At 41.5% G+C, this 18,291-nt stretch overlaps 1 protein-coding gene across 2 annotated transcripts in view; it reads right to left on the reverse strand.

The window, feature by feature from the left end:
- Positions 1–18,291, reverse strand: part of ntrk2a (neurotrophic tyrosine kinase, receptor, type 2a) — an 83,246-nt gene that overhangs the window by 10,357 nt on the left and 54,598 nt on the right. For both annotated transcript variants that reach the window (XM_030060997.1, XM_030060996.1), the window contains exons 14-17: positions 12,868–13,056; positions 5,522–5,652; positions 1,366–1,538; positions 594–749 (exon numbers count right to left, since the gene is read on the reverse strand). In XM_030060997.1, the coding sequence (XP_029916857.1) occupies positions 594–749; positions 1,366–1,538; positions 5,522–5,652; positions 12,868–13,056 (649 nt within the window). The remainder of the gene's footprint in view (positions 1–593; positions 750–1,365; positions 1,539–5,521; positions 5,653–12,867; positions 13,057–18,291) is intronic.

Genomic DNA, 18,291 nt, shown 5'->3' on the forward strand with positions numbered 1-18,291 from the left:
TGAGATATGATGGCGAACATCAGAAGTCAACCTAAAACCATTCACTGACAGTCACATATTACCAATATGCAGATGCAAGGCTCGGTTTACAATTGGTTCCAGTCAGATAGTTTACAAACAAAGTGCACGTATAAGCTGATGTTTAAAGGCAGCAGAGAAAGGCAATGAGTTGCATGCTGGGAATATATTCTGAATGTAAAGCGTGCTGTTTATGCTATCAGCATGCCTGAAGATTTATTAACTATCAAGGGATCAAAAAGGAAAACCCTCCAGTCTTTGTTGAGCCACCTGCTATTTTTGTTTTTTAGAACAGTTCCATCTGGAGTTACTGGAGCTTACGGTTGTTGTTTTTTTAATGTTAGTTTCTTCATTATGTACATGAAAATCAATTACTCAATCAATATTGACTTTTAAACGTGATGACAATTAGAACAGCGATCTGCAAGACAACACACTCATGTTTACTGGGCTGAAGTATTCTACCTGTAATGAGACCAAGTGGCCTATTTCAGCTGTTATCTGCCCTATACAAGAACACATACCTCAAGGCTACACTGATAAATATTAATTATAATATGTATTGACTGGCAAACCTGGTGGCCAAGTCGCGGTGCACAAAGTGCTGTGATGCCAGGTAAACCATGCCAGCTGCTATTTGCTGGGCGATGTGCAGCATCTGGGACTGGGTTAGCTCCACAGGTCTGGTGGTCTGGCCCTCCGCCATTAGGACTGCATCTGGACCGTGGGCCCTGTGGGGGGGAAGCAGAGTTTTTTTCTGAAAGTGACTAAAGTTGTTGTTTGCTCTTCAAGTTGAAGTTCAACTTTGTTGCTAGCTGCCAGCCTCATATCAGTCGTGTAAACGACTGCACCTGCTCCTCCTTGAGAGATTTAAGAGCATCAATCTGTATTTTTGGCATGTGACAAGGGAAAGTGAAGATGTTTGTTGACAGTCTTTTTAGCTATTGATCCTTCTAAAGTCATGATGGCATTTTGGAGAAATGTAAACTGCATTTGGATGTTTTTTTTTTCCCACATAAAAAATTCTAACATTACAAAATCAGAGGAGAAGAGGAGATAGGTTCACAAGCATTGAGGATTTTGGCATCAAGATATGTTAGCTTGATGTGAACGTTTTTGATGCTGTAGACTGCCAGTGACGTCTGTGGCCATTGTTCATGCGCGTCACCCATGGCATCATTGCCAAGAACCACAATGGAAATATCTTGTATGTCTTGTGATGTCAGGTATGAATTGTCCAAATAAACTAAGTAACTAACCACGCACGGTAGATGCATAACGCTCCATCGACGTTGACTACAACAGTTATATACTTTACATGTGATAAAAAAAAAGGGTGAACCCTACCTGAGGAACTTGTTGAGGTCTCCGTGTTTCATGTACTCAAACACCATGATGAGAGGGTCGCTCTCCACACAGACGCCATAGAAAGTCACAATGTGCTCGTGTTGCAGGTTGGTCAGCAGCTCAGCCTCACGGTGGAAATCCTTTCTTGCATTCTCACTGGCCTCTTTAAGAGTCTGGACACATATAACACCCATAGAAGTGACATTTTAATAAATGTACAAAGAAAAACTCTCACATTATGCCACATACACGACTGGCAATTAGTCATTTTCACTGTGCACCCAGTTTGCTGTGATTTCCTTGGCTCATGTCCACTATGGAGAAAATAAATGTAAGTGGCATTCCTAGTAAAAGTGAGTTATAGCAACTCTGCACAAACAATGTGAAATTACTGGCACCAAGCAAGGCCTGATACAATGGCACAACACAAAATGGAGACATTTTATATTAATGTAAGTCATTACAAAGTACAGCACTGTTTACATTCATTATATTCCCTGGTTGTCTTTGAAACTAATCTTTGTCTCCCCCCACCATGAATCAGGAAATCTGTCAAGGTGGTTGTATAATGATGAGAGAGAGAGAAGGAGAGAGAGAGAGAGAGAGAGAGAGAGAGAGAGAGAGAGAGAGAGAGAGCATTTCAGGAAATGAAAGCGATACAGGGCCCATATTCATTTCACATCTACAGAAAAAAATATAGAAAATGCTTCTTGTCCTACATGAATAATTGATTGTCTTCCTACAGTATATGACATGGGTATACGTTTGCATCCCACCTTGTGTGTGTGTGTGTGTGCGTGCGTGTGTGTGTGTGTGTGTGCGTGCGTGCGTGTGTGTGCGTGCAAAGGTGTGCGTTTGGCTGTATACGAACAATACCGATATAAGATCCTTTTACAAATACAGGTCTAAAGGACAACGACAAGATGCTAAGAAAGCTCTGGAAGAAAACTAAAATGACCCCATGACCTTTTGAGCAGAATGCTGAGATGCAAGAAAATGAGACAAACTGTCACTCAACCAATCATGCATCCTGAAACAGACGCTTGCTCATGCACATTACAGGACGTAATATGACACGGGACAGAGATGCTATGCTGGATCATTACAGTACAGATACTGTATGTAAGCGTACACTCCGATCTCAGGGTTGAATATAGATTATGTATGGGAAATATGGCTTGGGCTCAGGACTTTCCTCCATAGATGAGACTATACTGTATATTTTGGGTTATGAGACCAAATTTCTCTTTTGATATGAAAAGTCTGAGATGTTATACTGACAATAATAACCTTCATTGACAGGTATGACTGAAAGTAAATTTGTTTATTTATCCATATATACTTAATTTTAGACTATGAAAGCCTATGATGAATACAAATGGTTTATTGTGTAATATGGGAATCCTGCTATTAAGAAACATTTAAAACAACAACTCTCTCTCTTGGCATGTTGCAAAGAATGTCTTAAAATAATATAAACTTGTGCAATTGGTAATTAGCCTCTCTGTTACGCATGTCAAGAGGCCACTGGAAGGAGAATTAATCACTTTATTGAGCAATACATTTTGATGTTGCTTTCCGGTCATGTTAAAGCTGAGGGTTCCCTGAAATCCAAGCACATCTAGGAACTATTATGTTCTGAGTCATTGAACTCAGTGTTGCATTAAATCCCAGGCTCAAAGCTACAATATTGCGTTGTTAGTCATCCAATCCATGCACATTGGAGCCGCGTCCCTGGACAAATAAAAAAGCAATCAACAACCTCTAGCTGGTGAACGTACTGACTCACATCTGCATGTTGTAAGGCCCACTGGCAGTGCATTATTGGAAATGCCAGGTGTTTATGATTGATGACATGTACAGTATGTACGGGTGTATGTGTGTGCTTATATGTGTGTGTCTGTATTCATATTCCTGTGGATGTGTGTACGTGTAAATGTGCACCAGTGATCGATGGTACCTCTGTGTATAATATAACCGTAAAACTTGCCTCTGTATTATGGCTGACTGGCTGATTGATAGAGGACTGTAAAACCAGCGCCATTAAGCTCTATTAGTGTCTGTACATTGCTGTAATGTGGTGTATATGGGAGCACATGTTTCTGTAATGTAGCATGAGGAAGTGCAATGTGTTAGTATGTACATGCAGAACACTTATTGTATACCCTGAGTGCACACATTACAGTGTGAGGGGTGTGAGGTGGTTAGAGTGCAAAGTGGGAACTTTTAAGGTGAGGGGTCAGAGGGAGGGAGGAGAGGAGGAGGAGGTCAGGAAGCAGAGGGAGATTAAATGACTAGAGTGACCAGAGGAAGAGGAGGAGAGGAGAGGCAGGGAGGAAAATACACAAGAAAATGTAATGGACTATTTCACACTGCCAGGTCTCAATCAAACCTCTAATCACATGGAGAAAAAGTCTAAGCTACAATGTCTTTACAAATCATTCAGCCATTTACTCTTTAATGGATTTTTTCTTTTTTTGCCCTAAAACAAGCAAAAGTAAATCTTCCAGTAAACTGAGATAATCCCACTTGTTTCTGATGATAATCAATGTCCTTGCAGAATTTTCTTGGGTTAAGTATCATCACTTGATGTTAGTGGTCTGATATGCCTTGTTTCAACATACTGCATTTATTTAAACAAGTGATACTCCATTGGAAACAAGTGGGATTACCTCATCTCACTAGCAGATTTTTTTTTCACTTGTTCTAAGAAAAAAAGATTTAAAGACTGAGTACAAGACTAGATGGCTTGTTCAGATGGAGGTTTTTGCAGTGCATATCTAAATAAGGCCTTGCTTATCAGCTAAAGCAGTTGTTGGGGAAATTTATGCAACCTTTATTTTTTTGGGAGATACTCCAAGTTAGATTGACAAAATTCATTAAGTTAGTCGTGCAGCCCTACAGTACAAAATGTTCTACCAGATATGTTGTGTAGTCAGCAACATACAGCGTCTTGTTTTACAAACAAGGACTCCGCCTGCTTGGATTTTCAGGCACATACCGAGTGCTCTGATTGAGCCGAAGCTAAGCTGGCAGTAAACATCGGCAGGCCAGCAAGCATTTTGAGCTAAGCTAGAAGGAAATTATTTGTAAGGAGAGAAGGAGGCTGGGGAGGGGGAGTGAAGTGGGATGCTGCACAGGAGGGAGGAAGAGGACTGCAGGTGAGAAATAGGTGAGGCTTGGAAGAGAGAGGAAGCAGGGGGGATAAGGAAGGATGCAGGGGGGGTCTCTCACAAGTCATGTATTGTTAATGAGACGATCTCCACCAATAAGCTCCTGTTTCACCACAGAAAGCATTCTTAGCGAAGGGATGGATGCATAGATAGACAAGGAAAGTTGCCGCAGACATCCTGCTCCTTGGGAAACCATTCAATTTGACCCTGGAAGTCAGTGGTTTGAGTGTAATTCCACCTTTTGCTTCGCAAGGGATGCCTCACTGACAACAGGAGAAATGGAGGTGAGGCAACGGTGAATGTAGAATAAAAATGCCGCATAGACTCTATATGAAGGGTTTCTCTCTGAAACACAACATTATGTACAAGATTGCTCGAGGCAAATTCTTTAATATTTCGGTTGCATCTTGTATCAAATCTCATGAGAAAAGTAGTAGAATCAGTCGATAACCTCAACTTCAATAACACATTATGAGTTAGATTTTTGTGCCAGCCACTATTCTAAAGAAGATTCTCAAAATGATGGATATCTCATTTTCAAACTAAACTTTTTTTTTTAATTCTTCCATGAAGATTATGGCATCTAGCATTTGGTAAAGAAAAAAAAAAAAGAAAAAAGTTTTGCTTAAGAAACATACAAAACAAATTTTGGAGGTCATGAATTTCCCTTTGTTCTGCACAACAGCGTTGACAAAAACTTCTGACAGAAACAGGGTTTAAATAGACTGCATAATGTGACTGATGTCAACGTTCAAATTGCTGCTGTCACATGACACTGACACATGACATGACATTTTCCCTCTAAAGTTTGTATTGTAATTATAAGTTTCCATGCTTTTTTTATTCTTTGAGCAAACGTCATGACCCAGGCACCATGAAACCCATTTGGAATATTTTGAAAATCTCTTTTCAGGAGATAAGTGATTCAGCAGCCGACTGCAGCAATCAGTGCACCCTTTCAAAATCTGAGTATTGAAGATTACCTTGACAGCCACCAGGATCTTATCCTGGTCAGGTGAGAGGTTGTAGCACTCGGCTAGGAAGACTTTGCCGAAGGCTCCTTCTCCCAGCTCTCTCTTCAAAACAATGTTGTGTCTCTTAATATGCTGGACAACTGTTGAACAGAGAGACAAATAATTAAATGGTAAATGGACAGCATTTCTATAATGACTGTGTTTGCCTCGCATTCACCCATTCACACACACATTCACACACTGATGGCAGAGGCTACCACACAAGATGGCAAGCTGTCCATCTGGAGCAGTTAGGGGTTCAATGTCTTGCTCAAGGACACTTCGACAAGCTCTCTGGAAGAGCCACAGATCGAGCCAGGAACCCTCAGATTACCAGACGACCGTGCTACCTCCTGAGCCACGCCGCCACCCAAATTTTCATCTCAGCTCGCTCATCTACAGAAATACTGCAGGTTACACAGTCAACAGAAGCCTCATCAATTACAATTCATTTATCACATTTTAAACATTTTTAATCATGTGTCAATTCATCCATATCATTTACTTGCATCTGCTATCAAAAAGGTATCTGAGCTTGCCTCTACTCTCATCCGCTACCTCACTCCTCCTCTCTCCTGCCATGCAATTTGGCTGATCTCTCTCTCTCCCTACTACTCTCACACAGTGAGATGACAGTCGATGAACTTTCGTGCTCTCTGTTGCTAAGTAACTTGTGACTCTATGCCAGTTGCTTTTTAGAAAATTTGGCATCTCACCATGGTGATGATATAAGGCTATTACAACATATTTTCAGCCAATTCTTTGCTCTAGAAAATGAATTACAGTGTGGCACGCATCACATGACCTGACTAAACCCTTTCTATCACTGACTGTGGGCCAGGTAGCCCGGCTTTTAGAGAACTGACACCAAACCCTCACACCACAACACATACAGCCGCAGTGACGGGCAGCACACACTTCACATGCTTGAGCACACATGCGAGTGTGCGCACACCCACACACACACACACACACACACACACACAGAGCGGCTGAGATTTATCTATGATGTGATTAAGAGACGCATTTGAAGAAAAGCTGTCCACTCAGAATATTAGATTAGAGCCAAGCTAGACTCTCAGAAACTGCATCGATCTACACCCAATACTGTACAGACAGAGAGAGGACAGAGAGAGAGAGAGAGAGAGAGAGAGAGAGAGAGAGAGAGTGAGAGAGAGAGAGAGAGAGACTACAGCTTGACATGGCTGCTGACATTTCAGCAGTTAAATTAGCATTTGGATTGAGCTTTTGGATAGATTTGCCTGATATAGCCTAATGTTAAATTTAGATTTTGCAACCATTCATCCATTTTAATCTGAAGACAGCAGGCCCTGTGTGGACTATTAACAAGTATTCTAAAGATACATTTCTACAATATAAATGCGGAGTTTTACTGAGGCTCTGACTGGTGCTTGTCAGGTTCAGCTGCACGCGGGTCAGGTTCAAAATGCCAGGTCTGATTCAAGCTCTCACACAGACTGACAGGCAGAGGGAGGGATAGAGAGAAGAGAAATACCGCAGACCTGCAGCAAACTCTCAAAAGCTCAAAAGTAGTGTAAGAGTAAAAGTGTGGTGGAGGAAAACTGTCCCAACTGGGTAGGGGTGTAAGTAAGGGTCAACATTTGCGTTTGCATTTTGTGTCAACGACATCATGACATCATGTCCTCCACTGCAAAATAACAACAGCAGGTCGGAGAGCTCGGCGTACCCACAATTCCCTGTACAACAACAGCACACAATTAACCCACATCCCACAAGCCAGCCATCCACCATTTAACCACCTAATTACCTCACCACACCATTTCCTACTGTGGCCGTGTAATAAGTGTTAACAGCTCACACCAATTCTCCTTAATTAACATCCTCAACTGGCTAATAAATTGCTTCGCTTATACTTTTTTTGTGTGTGCTTGGTGAAAGCTTTGGTATTATTCTCACAGCCTTCCCTGTTTTGGTGCTTGTAATGGATGAAGTGTGAATAATAATCTAACTTGAATAAATTATCAGGATAAAATTGTAAGCTTAAACAGGCCCTGGTGCTTTTGAGGGGAATTATGGGTGAAAATCATGCAAGGCTGCACTTTCCATTTCCATTTTGTATGATTTTTTTTTTCTAAATATACATTTTAATCTGAATTAATTAGAGGGCAGTGCTGTGACTTGGTGGTTTAGCGCTGTCACCTCACAACCGCAGGCGCGATTCCTGGCCCTCTCTTTGTTGAGGGTGCATGTTCTTCCCATAGGAGTTTCCTCCTACTGTCTAAAGACATGCAAATCAGGGGAACCGGAGACTCTAATTTATGTGCAAATGTTTACCTGCGGTTGTTCTGTGATGCGTGCCTCCCTGCCTTTTGCCCAGTGCATGCTGGGATGGGCTCCTGCACCCTGTGACCCTGAATAGGAATGAGCAGCTAAAGCCAATAAATGAATGAATAAAATAACAACCACTGTTCATAACTGCAACTTCTGGTTTCAAAACTTGCCCAGGATTATGACGTGTCAGATTAAAATATCCAATAGCCATGAATTGTTCATAATCCTCAATCAACGTCCTCCAAAATCATGCTGTTATTGAGTGGTTATTATATTTGTTATGCCGCCACATCCCTCATGTATGCCGCTTCCCACCCCACTGTCTCCCTATCTGTCATTTTCAATTCCATTTTCCATCATTATCTCTCCCTCCCATTGCCACACTTCACACCTGTGTTTCTTACTCAGCATCCTGAATAGAATACAATACAATCAAGTACCAACCCACTAACTTTTTTCCCCCTTGGTTTTTCACCTATATGTGGGCATCTCTCATTTTTTTTCATTTTAGCTCATTTGCCATCTATCCGTGCTCTACTCATCCATCTCTCCGCACAGTCATTACTTACACCTGTTAAAGCTATCACTCTTTATTCAGCATACTCTAAACATTAACGTGCAGGGACATGCTCTTCTCCCTTTCCATCCCTCCATCAATCTCTTTTTCCATACCTCCTCCATCTCCGTCCGGCCCATAGCCACATCTCACACCTGTTAATCAGGCTTTTATCACTGCGCTCAGGGCATTATCTTCAAGAGAAATAATATTTCCCATCACACACCTCCTCCTGCTTATCCACTCTTCCTTTTTTTCCATCCATCCTCCCCCTATCCATCACTCCATATAGACCCACCTGTCACACCTTTCCACCTTAATCAGCATCCTAAACAACCTTATAAATTAATGTCTGGGGACATAATTATTACGTGTTTGCCATCTGCCCTTTCCTTCCTCCCTCTCTCTCTCTCTCTCTCTCTCTCTCTCTCTCTCTCTCTCTCTCTCTCTCTCTCGCTCTCTCACACACACACACACAATCGTTCCATCACCCTGGACGTTGAAATAACACAGCTTGTGTCGTACAAACGTAAGGATGTGATGAAAATTATGGGTCGTTCCAACCAAGCAATCTGAAAGGTCAACACCACGTTCCAGCCATGCTGATAATTACCATAAAGTAATGCTTCCTCTGTTCTGTTTTGTTGGTTTTCCTTATTTGTGTCTAAAGTAGAGGAAACATAAGTTTATCCTAAATATCTTATCTATACTTGTTGATTCACTCTCATGTGTTTAATTATGTAATTATCCACTGCTGTAATATTCCAGTGTGCTCATGATGTGGAAACATTAGCACATGCTGTGCCAACACATTTACACACTTTTCCACCCTCATACTCTTACAGTGGTGCTAAAGGCAACAGATATTTTTCAGTAGCACATTATTGTACATATATTTGTCATTTTCCTGTGTCTGTCTTTAGTAAACCACATCTTGGTGTGACAGTGTTACAGATGTGTTAAAAACAACACATGCTGACCCAACAGATGCTATTATTATGACATGTTGTGGTGATAAATAATGCAAGATGAGCTGTCCCCCAACTTGACATGCAGATGTCTTGGAGCTACAACACGCAAGCCAGAGACAAACCTGCTGTGTATCAATAACCTCAGAAAAATGAATCTCATGACTCTAGAGAAATGTTATTTTCTCTCCCACCCTCCATTTTATTCTCTTAATCTCCACACCTCCTCCTTGTCAGGCACCACACCTAACTGTCTGCACTCCTGTCTGGAGATTCAGCTAATGACAGCTATATTTTCATTAGCTCTTTGTGTGTATATGTCTGTCTGTGTGAATGTGTGTGTGTTTGTGTACATGCACATGTTCACTTATGAATCAGATTTTCTGGAACAATGTTAATCCCCATTCCCAAGATATAAAAAAACACAAACCCAAACCAAAAAAAAAATGGCTAGGATGGGGAAAGTGGAAAAACTGAGACATGAACAAGATGGAAAAAGGAAGGTGTAACATCAAAAGAAAAAAAAATCTGCTCAATTAGTAGACATGCATGTTTACGGTTTGCTTGTGTAGCTGGGATGAAGGAGACATAAACAAAGCAGTTATCACCTGTGTGAATCCATGCATGCTTGAATGCAACATGCGTTAAGACAGCACTGCTGACGCCTCTGATGTTATTATTGTTAATGAGGTGTTCACTTTAAAGGCAAGCTGAACGACTGCTGCTCCGCAACAAAGCTAAAAGAGCTCATGATTGCAACAGTCCATAAGCTCTAAGTAATTATTGCTTCAAGAAGAAGGCTGAGGTCATGAAGTTGTTTAAGTAGCAATGTGCACTATACAGTAGCTATGGGTTTTTTATGTCCAGTATTATAGGCCACAAGCTGGTTAGGCCCATCAGTTAAAGAGCACGGTTCTTGGCGTGCAACCTCGTGCAGCCGGGCCAAACTCTCTATCAAAGGCTCTCGTACGGTTCTGTGAAGGCAGTTGGCCAAACAATTGGTCAGATAGTACCTGCAGTATTTATGCTGCCTGTCAGCGTGTCAAAGAAGCACAAAGAGTAGCAGTTTGTGTGGCTGTAATATATTAAAATCGGATCAATGGCCTCCATCAGGTTGTCCACTCTATTACAGTTACACAAAAAGTATCATGAGCATGACGTGTGTTGGACAGGCGCACACGGGCACACACACCCTCCAAATCCAGACACACTGCAGTGCAGTATTGAATTTCATTGATTCTCTGCTGTTTCATCCTCGTCTTCAGCTTGTAAATCCCCAGTCCATCTTTTAGTTACACGGCAGGGCTGAAGAGGTCACAGGAACTGTACCCTGCACACTGTACTCCCCCCCACCCCCATCACCCCAATGTTACCTCTTCAACTTAGCCCTCAACTAGAGGCCTAATGGAAGACACGCACGCACACACACACACACACACACACACACACACAGTTCCATAATTTACTGTAAGACAGAGCTGCAGCCTGAAGAAGCTTTTATTACTTGCCAATAATGATAATGTCACATTGATGGACCAGGTCAATATCCTTGTGTGTTCTCTCCTGTTCTGCCTGATTGTGTTGTTCTCTCTGTCTCACTATTCAGCTGTCTCACCCCTCATAAAAGAAAAAAAAAAAAATTATATTTTGTATGTTTTGATTCCAGTGGTTCTCATTATTCATCAGCAATGTATGCTTCATATGACTCACACAATATCTGACCAAGAATTTATGAATGGATGTGTGCCTAACACATGCTGGAGCACATGAACACACACGCACGCACACACACACACACACACACACACACACACACACACACACACACACACACACATAAACAGACAGGCTCGCCTAGTTTCAGAATGGGCAGCTTATTATCAGCAGTTCCAAGGCCATTGCCATGACAGCAGGTGGGTTGTTGCTATAGTAACCTCTATGCAATCTCAGACACACACACACACACACACACACACACACACACACACACGTATGTGTTGTCCTAATGGCACAACACAATGACGTCTATCTCTCTCTGAATGCTTATGTCAAATGTATGTGCTGCAAATTTGATATTTTTTTCATCAGAAGGACCAGGATAATTTTCTATTCGCTTCAACAGCCTGGGAAATGCACTGCATGTGTGTGTACAGTATGTATACTCATTGCATATGTATATATATTTAATACACATCAACTCTGAATATCAGTTCAGCACTACAAACTATACATCAATCTTATTCCCATCGCAGTCAGTTTGGACTTACATCACATTAATAGTGTGATGTAGGTTGTAATTGATATCATAATTGATGTCATAATTGATATAATCCACTCTACCTGGAACAGCAAGCAAAGCCCAGCTTTATCCAACTATGTAATATATCATTTCACAGATTTCCTACTGAAAAGCATATCAGAAACAAATTGATCTCAGGAATCTGGAGGGATTAAAGGCTCAGATTTTAAAGCGCTAGTGTGTAGCTTTCCAGCCGTCAGTCAGGTTTTACTCTATGTTCCAAAATCCCTGCGGGTTTTGGTCAGTCGCTGTGGAGTCAAGAGACAATTTAGGGACTTTGGTAGAGTAGCAGGCACTTGCAAAGCCTCTGTGCAAAGATGAGTAGTGGGAATTAAACAGAACAGTGCGGACAACCAGGAAGTTGACAGATATACCATGGACATGTGCTCCACCAGCTAGTCCCTGAGTCTAATTATAACTCTAGTAGTATCTTTTACCCGCTAAAGGTTCCTGCCTAGTAATTAACTCGATTGTTAGCTTGCTAGTATCCCTGTATTCAAGTAGGTGTGGTTGCTGTACATAAGATGTTTAGCTAAACGAATAATTGTTTGGTCTATCTTAAGTCCTTTTGTGCTGAAATAGCACTAGTTTGACATGAGGTCATAAGCATGAGAAAGGTTCATTTAGCCTAAGTGTTGACACTATTCAATCTTGAACCATTGAAAATACCTACTTATGATTGTCTTGTAGCCATGTTTTTACAGGCAGTGCTTGCAACATAATACAAGTGTATGCATAAACACATATACTACATACCTGTTATTTAAATATGCTTTAATCTGCAGCCACATTGATCTGTCTGTCTGTCAAAATCAGTTTTAGATTTCCAATCAATTCATATTTTCAGTTTCAATTGTTTCTGCATTTGCTGATGATGCATCCATCTCCGTTGGATTTGTATCAGTTTTGATGGACAGAAAAGTATCAACTTTTTTTTGGAACTGATCGATGGACGCCGTAAAGGTTAAGTAAAAGGTTTTTTGTTGTCACCCATGTTGGTGCACCAGCATTCTGATATCAAAGAAAGTGCAAATAAACGCCAGGGGCCGAATTAACTCTCCATGCAATCTCTAGCTGAACAGTGACTAATCAGTGTGGCTGCAGCCATGCAGTATCTAACTCATTCAGTACCACATGAGAGATAATTCAGATGATAACATGCATGTACAGCATAACTTACAAGTGTCAGTTTTGAGCAGGCTGTTGGTGCTCCTGAAGTACTGAGGGTTCTCTATAACAGGGATCTTGGTCATGCCGATAATGACTGCATCAGGTCCCATCTCGGAGGAGGAAGGAGTGTTGCTGCCGTTGGACACGTGATGAAGAGGAGAGGCCGAGTCGTCGTCGTTACTGATTACTGAAGAAGGTCCTGTGAGAGGACAGAGCGGGGATAAACAACGCTCAGTTAACTTTGTTACATTTGAACTGCCGTTGTGTTTTAAGATGCTACAACAGACAAGAGAGGACTTCAAGAGAGACAGAATGAGGGAGCAATTATATGCTTGCATTCTTGATTTTACACACACACACACGTGAATTAAGTTGTTCATCAGTTAGTGATAAAGAGAAAGAAAGGGTGGAGTGGTAGAGAGAGAAGATGAAGCTGTTACGAATCACAAAAGACACAGCTGAAGAGAGGGAAACAGTACACAACAGAAACACACCACATTTGAGGTACTTAGTCATTGAAGGCGGTTTCCTTGGTTGAGGCCGGGTTATTTTTTAGGTCAGGCTATAAAAGCAGGATTTAATGATAAAGTAATGGGAAGAGAGAGATGAAAGTGTATTTCTACAAAGCTGGAGGCTGACTGGAGGAATTAATGTATGCCATCAAAAAGACAAACAGCTGTAATCTAGGAAAGCAGTGGAGTAAAAATCAAGAGGCAAGGCATCCAGCTTTAACATTTTCTTAATTTTCATTATGCCGCTATCTGATGAAAAAGTCTCTCGCTGGAAAATAGTCTTAAAATATAAGAGTTTAATGGGTCCTAGGGTCAAGAAATTGGCTCAGCCCACTGAGGTCAAAACAAACACAACATATCAAAATTATTATGGTGGGTTTTAATGCATAAAGCGAGCCAGGGGAAACAGACGAGCGAGGTGCGATGTCATGAGTCAGAAACTGAGCCCTACCCTGCAGTCACGATACATAACGTACCACACATCACCAGCAGTGCCCATTGCACATAAATGGCTTGTTTTGACAGCAGAAGGAAGGTATTATTAGTTCATAATTGAATGAGTTAATACCCGGCGATGAGATTGAATCCATGTTCACAACTTTGTCGGTTACGCCTCCATGACTTTGTTGCTAATTTTCTGCGGCTCAGCTCGAGCGCCAAGGTAAACAATATCTGATTCCTCCTCACATGGCGAGGCTCCGCCGCTTGATCACGTCTACAATTCGCTTGGCCTCGCATGCGGACACACGTGCATGCTCTCACAGACAAGCAAACATGCGCACTACGCAGAAATAAACACGAGAGAGTGAAAAAATCCAAGCTCTTGAGCACAAATTGTGTTTTCCTTTCACCTTTAAACACTAATTATAATCTCAAACGTCACTGATAAATGCCTGATGTTTGAATTGCATCCCCACATCATTAACTTTACTAACAGTAACTAACAGTAATATAGTACAACACACACCCTTGTTTGTATCGGTGTGTTTGTGTGCTTCTGATGTCTTGACACCAACTCAGCTCACAAGGATCACAAAGTGGTCACTCCTCCCTTTTCAAAAGACCTCTTTTAAAGGGATGAATATAAATGGAGAGGCAGGGACACAATCAAACCACTTGTGTGTGTGTGTTTTTTTTTTTTTTTTTTTTTTTTTTTAACTAATCAAGCAACCACATACAATTATATAGTTTATTCTTGTGATGACTACCATGGTTTTAATTACATGAACTCACAGTTTGCTGGCTCCACTGTCAAGAGACCATAAAATCATAGGAAAAAGAACTTTGTTATGCTAACGGGGCGGACACCTTTGCAATGCTTGTATATTATCTTTATTGCTCACATACCTTCATGACATGTGGCCATCTACAGGGCTCCAGTTCAATTCAGGGATAAGAGTCAGGGTCGTGCAGTAAACACTGGTTAAGCTGACAGGTTAATAAATGAATGTATCTAAGTAGATCCTTACATGTAAACACAGGTGTGTGTTACACGATTGTCTATTTCATGTCTAATTGTAGGGCTATATGTGTGTGTGTGTGTGTGTGTGTGTGTGTGTGCATGTCAGGCGCCTTTTAAGAGTGTAGCTGATGCTTCTATCTAGCCTCAGCCTTTCATCAGCTCTTCACTGTATGTCAGCTGAAGAATAACATACACCCAGGGACAAGTTAGAGCATAGATCTGATCACAGACAGGGAAGTGCACGCACACACACACACACACACACACACACACACCCTCACAACCTCAAGACTTAGCTACAGTGAGTGCACATGATGAACTCGCAAACTAAAACCACACACACACACACACACACACACACACTTGTTCTTCATCAAAACCTCACAGCCGCAGACTGAATCTTTCTCAAGACCTCTCCACTGCACGAGAGCGGGCCTGGAAACATTGTATTATGAGTTGAGATTGATTTCCCACGAGCAGAGAATAGACGTATTCCCTCTCATGTTGTTGGTTCTGTGGTCAAAGGAGGCTGCTGAATTATAACACTGGTTCCCATCATTCCTTTCCTCAGTCTCTGGCCTCATATCAAGCTCTAGTGCTGCTGACAGGACTTGAGAGAGGGGGGAGAGACAGAGACAGCGTTTGTTTTTTTTTTTGTGTGTGTGTGTGTGTGAGTGTCTGTGTGTGTGCGTGCGAATGTGTGTATGTGTGTGTCACTACTGAGGCTTGAGGGGGCCTTGAGAGAGAAACAGAATGAGAGAGTGAGAAGAAGAGGGACAGAAAGAGAACAATAGTTTGTTTTATGTGTGGGTGGACATGCCAGTCTGTAGGTGCTGCACATAGGTGTGTGTGTGTGTGTGTGTGTGTGTGTGTGTGTGTGTTGGGGTGAGGAATGAGAGAACTTTAGGCAACATCTTTCTGTGTATAGGACCAGATTACAACCTGTCTCTGACATTGAAAACATGCTAAAGAGTTTTTCGCTTTACACAACTTTCTTCACCAAACGTAACGCCCAATTGGTCCTTATTATACACTTGAACAAGCATGAAAAAGCATTTACATCTGCATATTGTTTTTAGCACAGAACAGGAGGACATACATGTTTCAGCCTAGCTATCTTCCTCAGTGAGACTGACACACAACAGAACAGTTGCTGCCCAGTCTTACACAGGTGTTCACAGGCAGCCTACCTGTATCCGCTGCAGGTTGTCAAGTATCATCATATTGAAAAATGACACATCATATAAACCAACAACAGGAAGAAAAAAAAATCAAGGTAAACAGTTTAGCAGGTTTACCAGAGGAAGGAGACGGATCACTCACTACCCATTTCTGTCATCATCTGTGGAAAAAAATGAGCAGACCTTGGGTACTCGAAACGAAGGAGGTTGGACATTATTTTTTCTTCAACCAATAAAACTACATGAGGTTTATTTGTTTGAGTAATGTATTTGAAAATACAGCCGCCGCTCTAACCCTCCAGGAGCATTGATTTGAAGAAAGGGAAAGACTGTTCCACTGAAGTGCTGTGCCTCAAACTGTAAAATATTTGCTTTTCCTAAGAACAATGGATAGAATGTACATAACAATGCCTGCTGTTGAATTTATATAAAGTTAATGACTAGTATTGACAATCAATTGACAGTATGATGCCTTGCCTATTTGACAACCCTAAGTGGACAGGCTGTGAGCAGGCTGATGATAAATACCTGTGTAAGATTAGCCTGTAATTGTGCTGTGTGTCAGTCTTAGGAGGGTAGTTAGCTCAAGAACAAAAAATAAGAGAGCATCAGATCATGGTTTGTATGCAAATAACCTATTAATTGCTTAGTAGTTTTGCACAGGATCTGCACCAATTGAGTGCAAGGTACAACATTTCACAGATTCAACGTGCGCTTACACGTATAACACGACATTCATTAGAGACCTTCACAAAGACAGTCATGTTCACCCGTCAAAAGAAACATGCAGCCTTGCGCAGGATTTGCTCCAGACCATCAAGCTTATGCTTAGCTCATGCTTTGTAAGCATCAATGAAATTCTCCCGAAAACCTGGACTGAAATGTTCAAGATCAATGAAACAACGCAAAAGTCTTTTGTCACTTAGAATTTCATTCATTCATTTCATTCATTCTCCAGGGCCATAGAAAGATGAAATATTCTGTTTCCATTTGAGTCCTCCAGCCACAAATGTCGCACACAGCTGTTCTTTTATTCGACACCGTTAATAGGTTGAGTGGTGTCACTGCTGACAGCCTCCCCTCTCCCTACGGGTGAGACTGCACTATCAGCTTTGTTCACATTTAATACAGGGCACGCTGGGGAAACAAAGTGCTATTTTCTCTTAAATTTCTCCTAAAAACTAGTTGTAAATAGGGGGAGGTGGATGCTATATTTTGTGTTAACAAGGCAGGTGCCGGTCCTTTCTTTTCCCCTCAAATTGTGATCTAAACTGTGTCAGCACTAAATGAGGCAGCCATTTTGGATTCTGACAGTTTTCAGCTGCAATCATTTTAAAGAGGAGATGGTTTGCCAACTTTACTATTAGGAGAGGTTTTCATTCTGCATTCAGTAAAAGAGGCATTCACGGCAGTTTTGGGGTGTTTAAGATATCGGGGTTTATTACTTCTCATTTTCAGTGCTCATCAGTGAGTTTATCTTAAGGTAAGAAAAGGAAAAAAACAACAGGACATGGTTATTGTCTGTCAGTGCATGTGTGTGTGTTTTTGTGTTGGGAGGGGCTAAAAATCATTAGCAGAGAGGTCCCGGGGTCAGATCGTTATAAACACTATTTAGCCAAGGGGCAACAGGAGGCCGTGTGTGCATGACAGAGAGACAGCAAAGCAGACAGAGAGACAGAGAGAGGGAGAGAGAGAGATGGCAGAAGGTCCACTGGGAGTCATTTGGTAAAGAGGAGGGATGAAAGGATGTAGAGATGGGGGAAGGGCGGAGGAGAGAGGTGGAGCTGAGAGGTGAAGGTATAAGTGGGGTCAGGTCTTGACCCACCAGTGTTAATAGACATGAAACTGATGTTTAAACTGGTCGAGACCGGAGCTCAGCACTCAGCACTGTCAATAAAACACATGGCTTGTTTTCAAAGTCTGGGTTAGGGTCCAAATGTTGGTGGCAGGGAGGTTAGCACTAGATTAAGCAATGTGTCGTTTTTCAAATTCATATGACTTTGTTCAAAGACAAATTCTCTGTATTGTTTTCGTTTAGATTTTTGAGTATAATAAATGCAGTAAAACGTAGGATGGAAAACTTGACTCATCGGCTGTTCAAGGGGATAACAGAAACTTAATTGCTCCGGTATTAAAATGAGTTTCCAAATCATTCTACTGTGGAAAAGTACTCACTTGGCGAGGCTGCTAAATCATTTCTAACTTCTGCCGGTGTAATAGAGCTTATTCTCCTTGTTAGACAAATGTTTGTCAGATGATCCAGAGGCGGTGCTGTGTGG

The sequence above is a fragment of the Myripristis murdjan genome, chromosome 9 (assembly GCF_902150065.1).
Source record: "Myripristis murdjan chromosome 9, fMyrMur1.1, whole genome shotgun sequence".
In the NCBI taxonomy this organism is placed as follows: domain Eukaryota; kingdom Metazoa; phylum Chordata; class Actinopteri; order Holocentriformes; family Holocentridae; genus Myripristis; species Myripristis murdjan.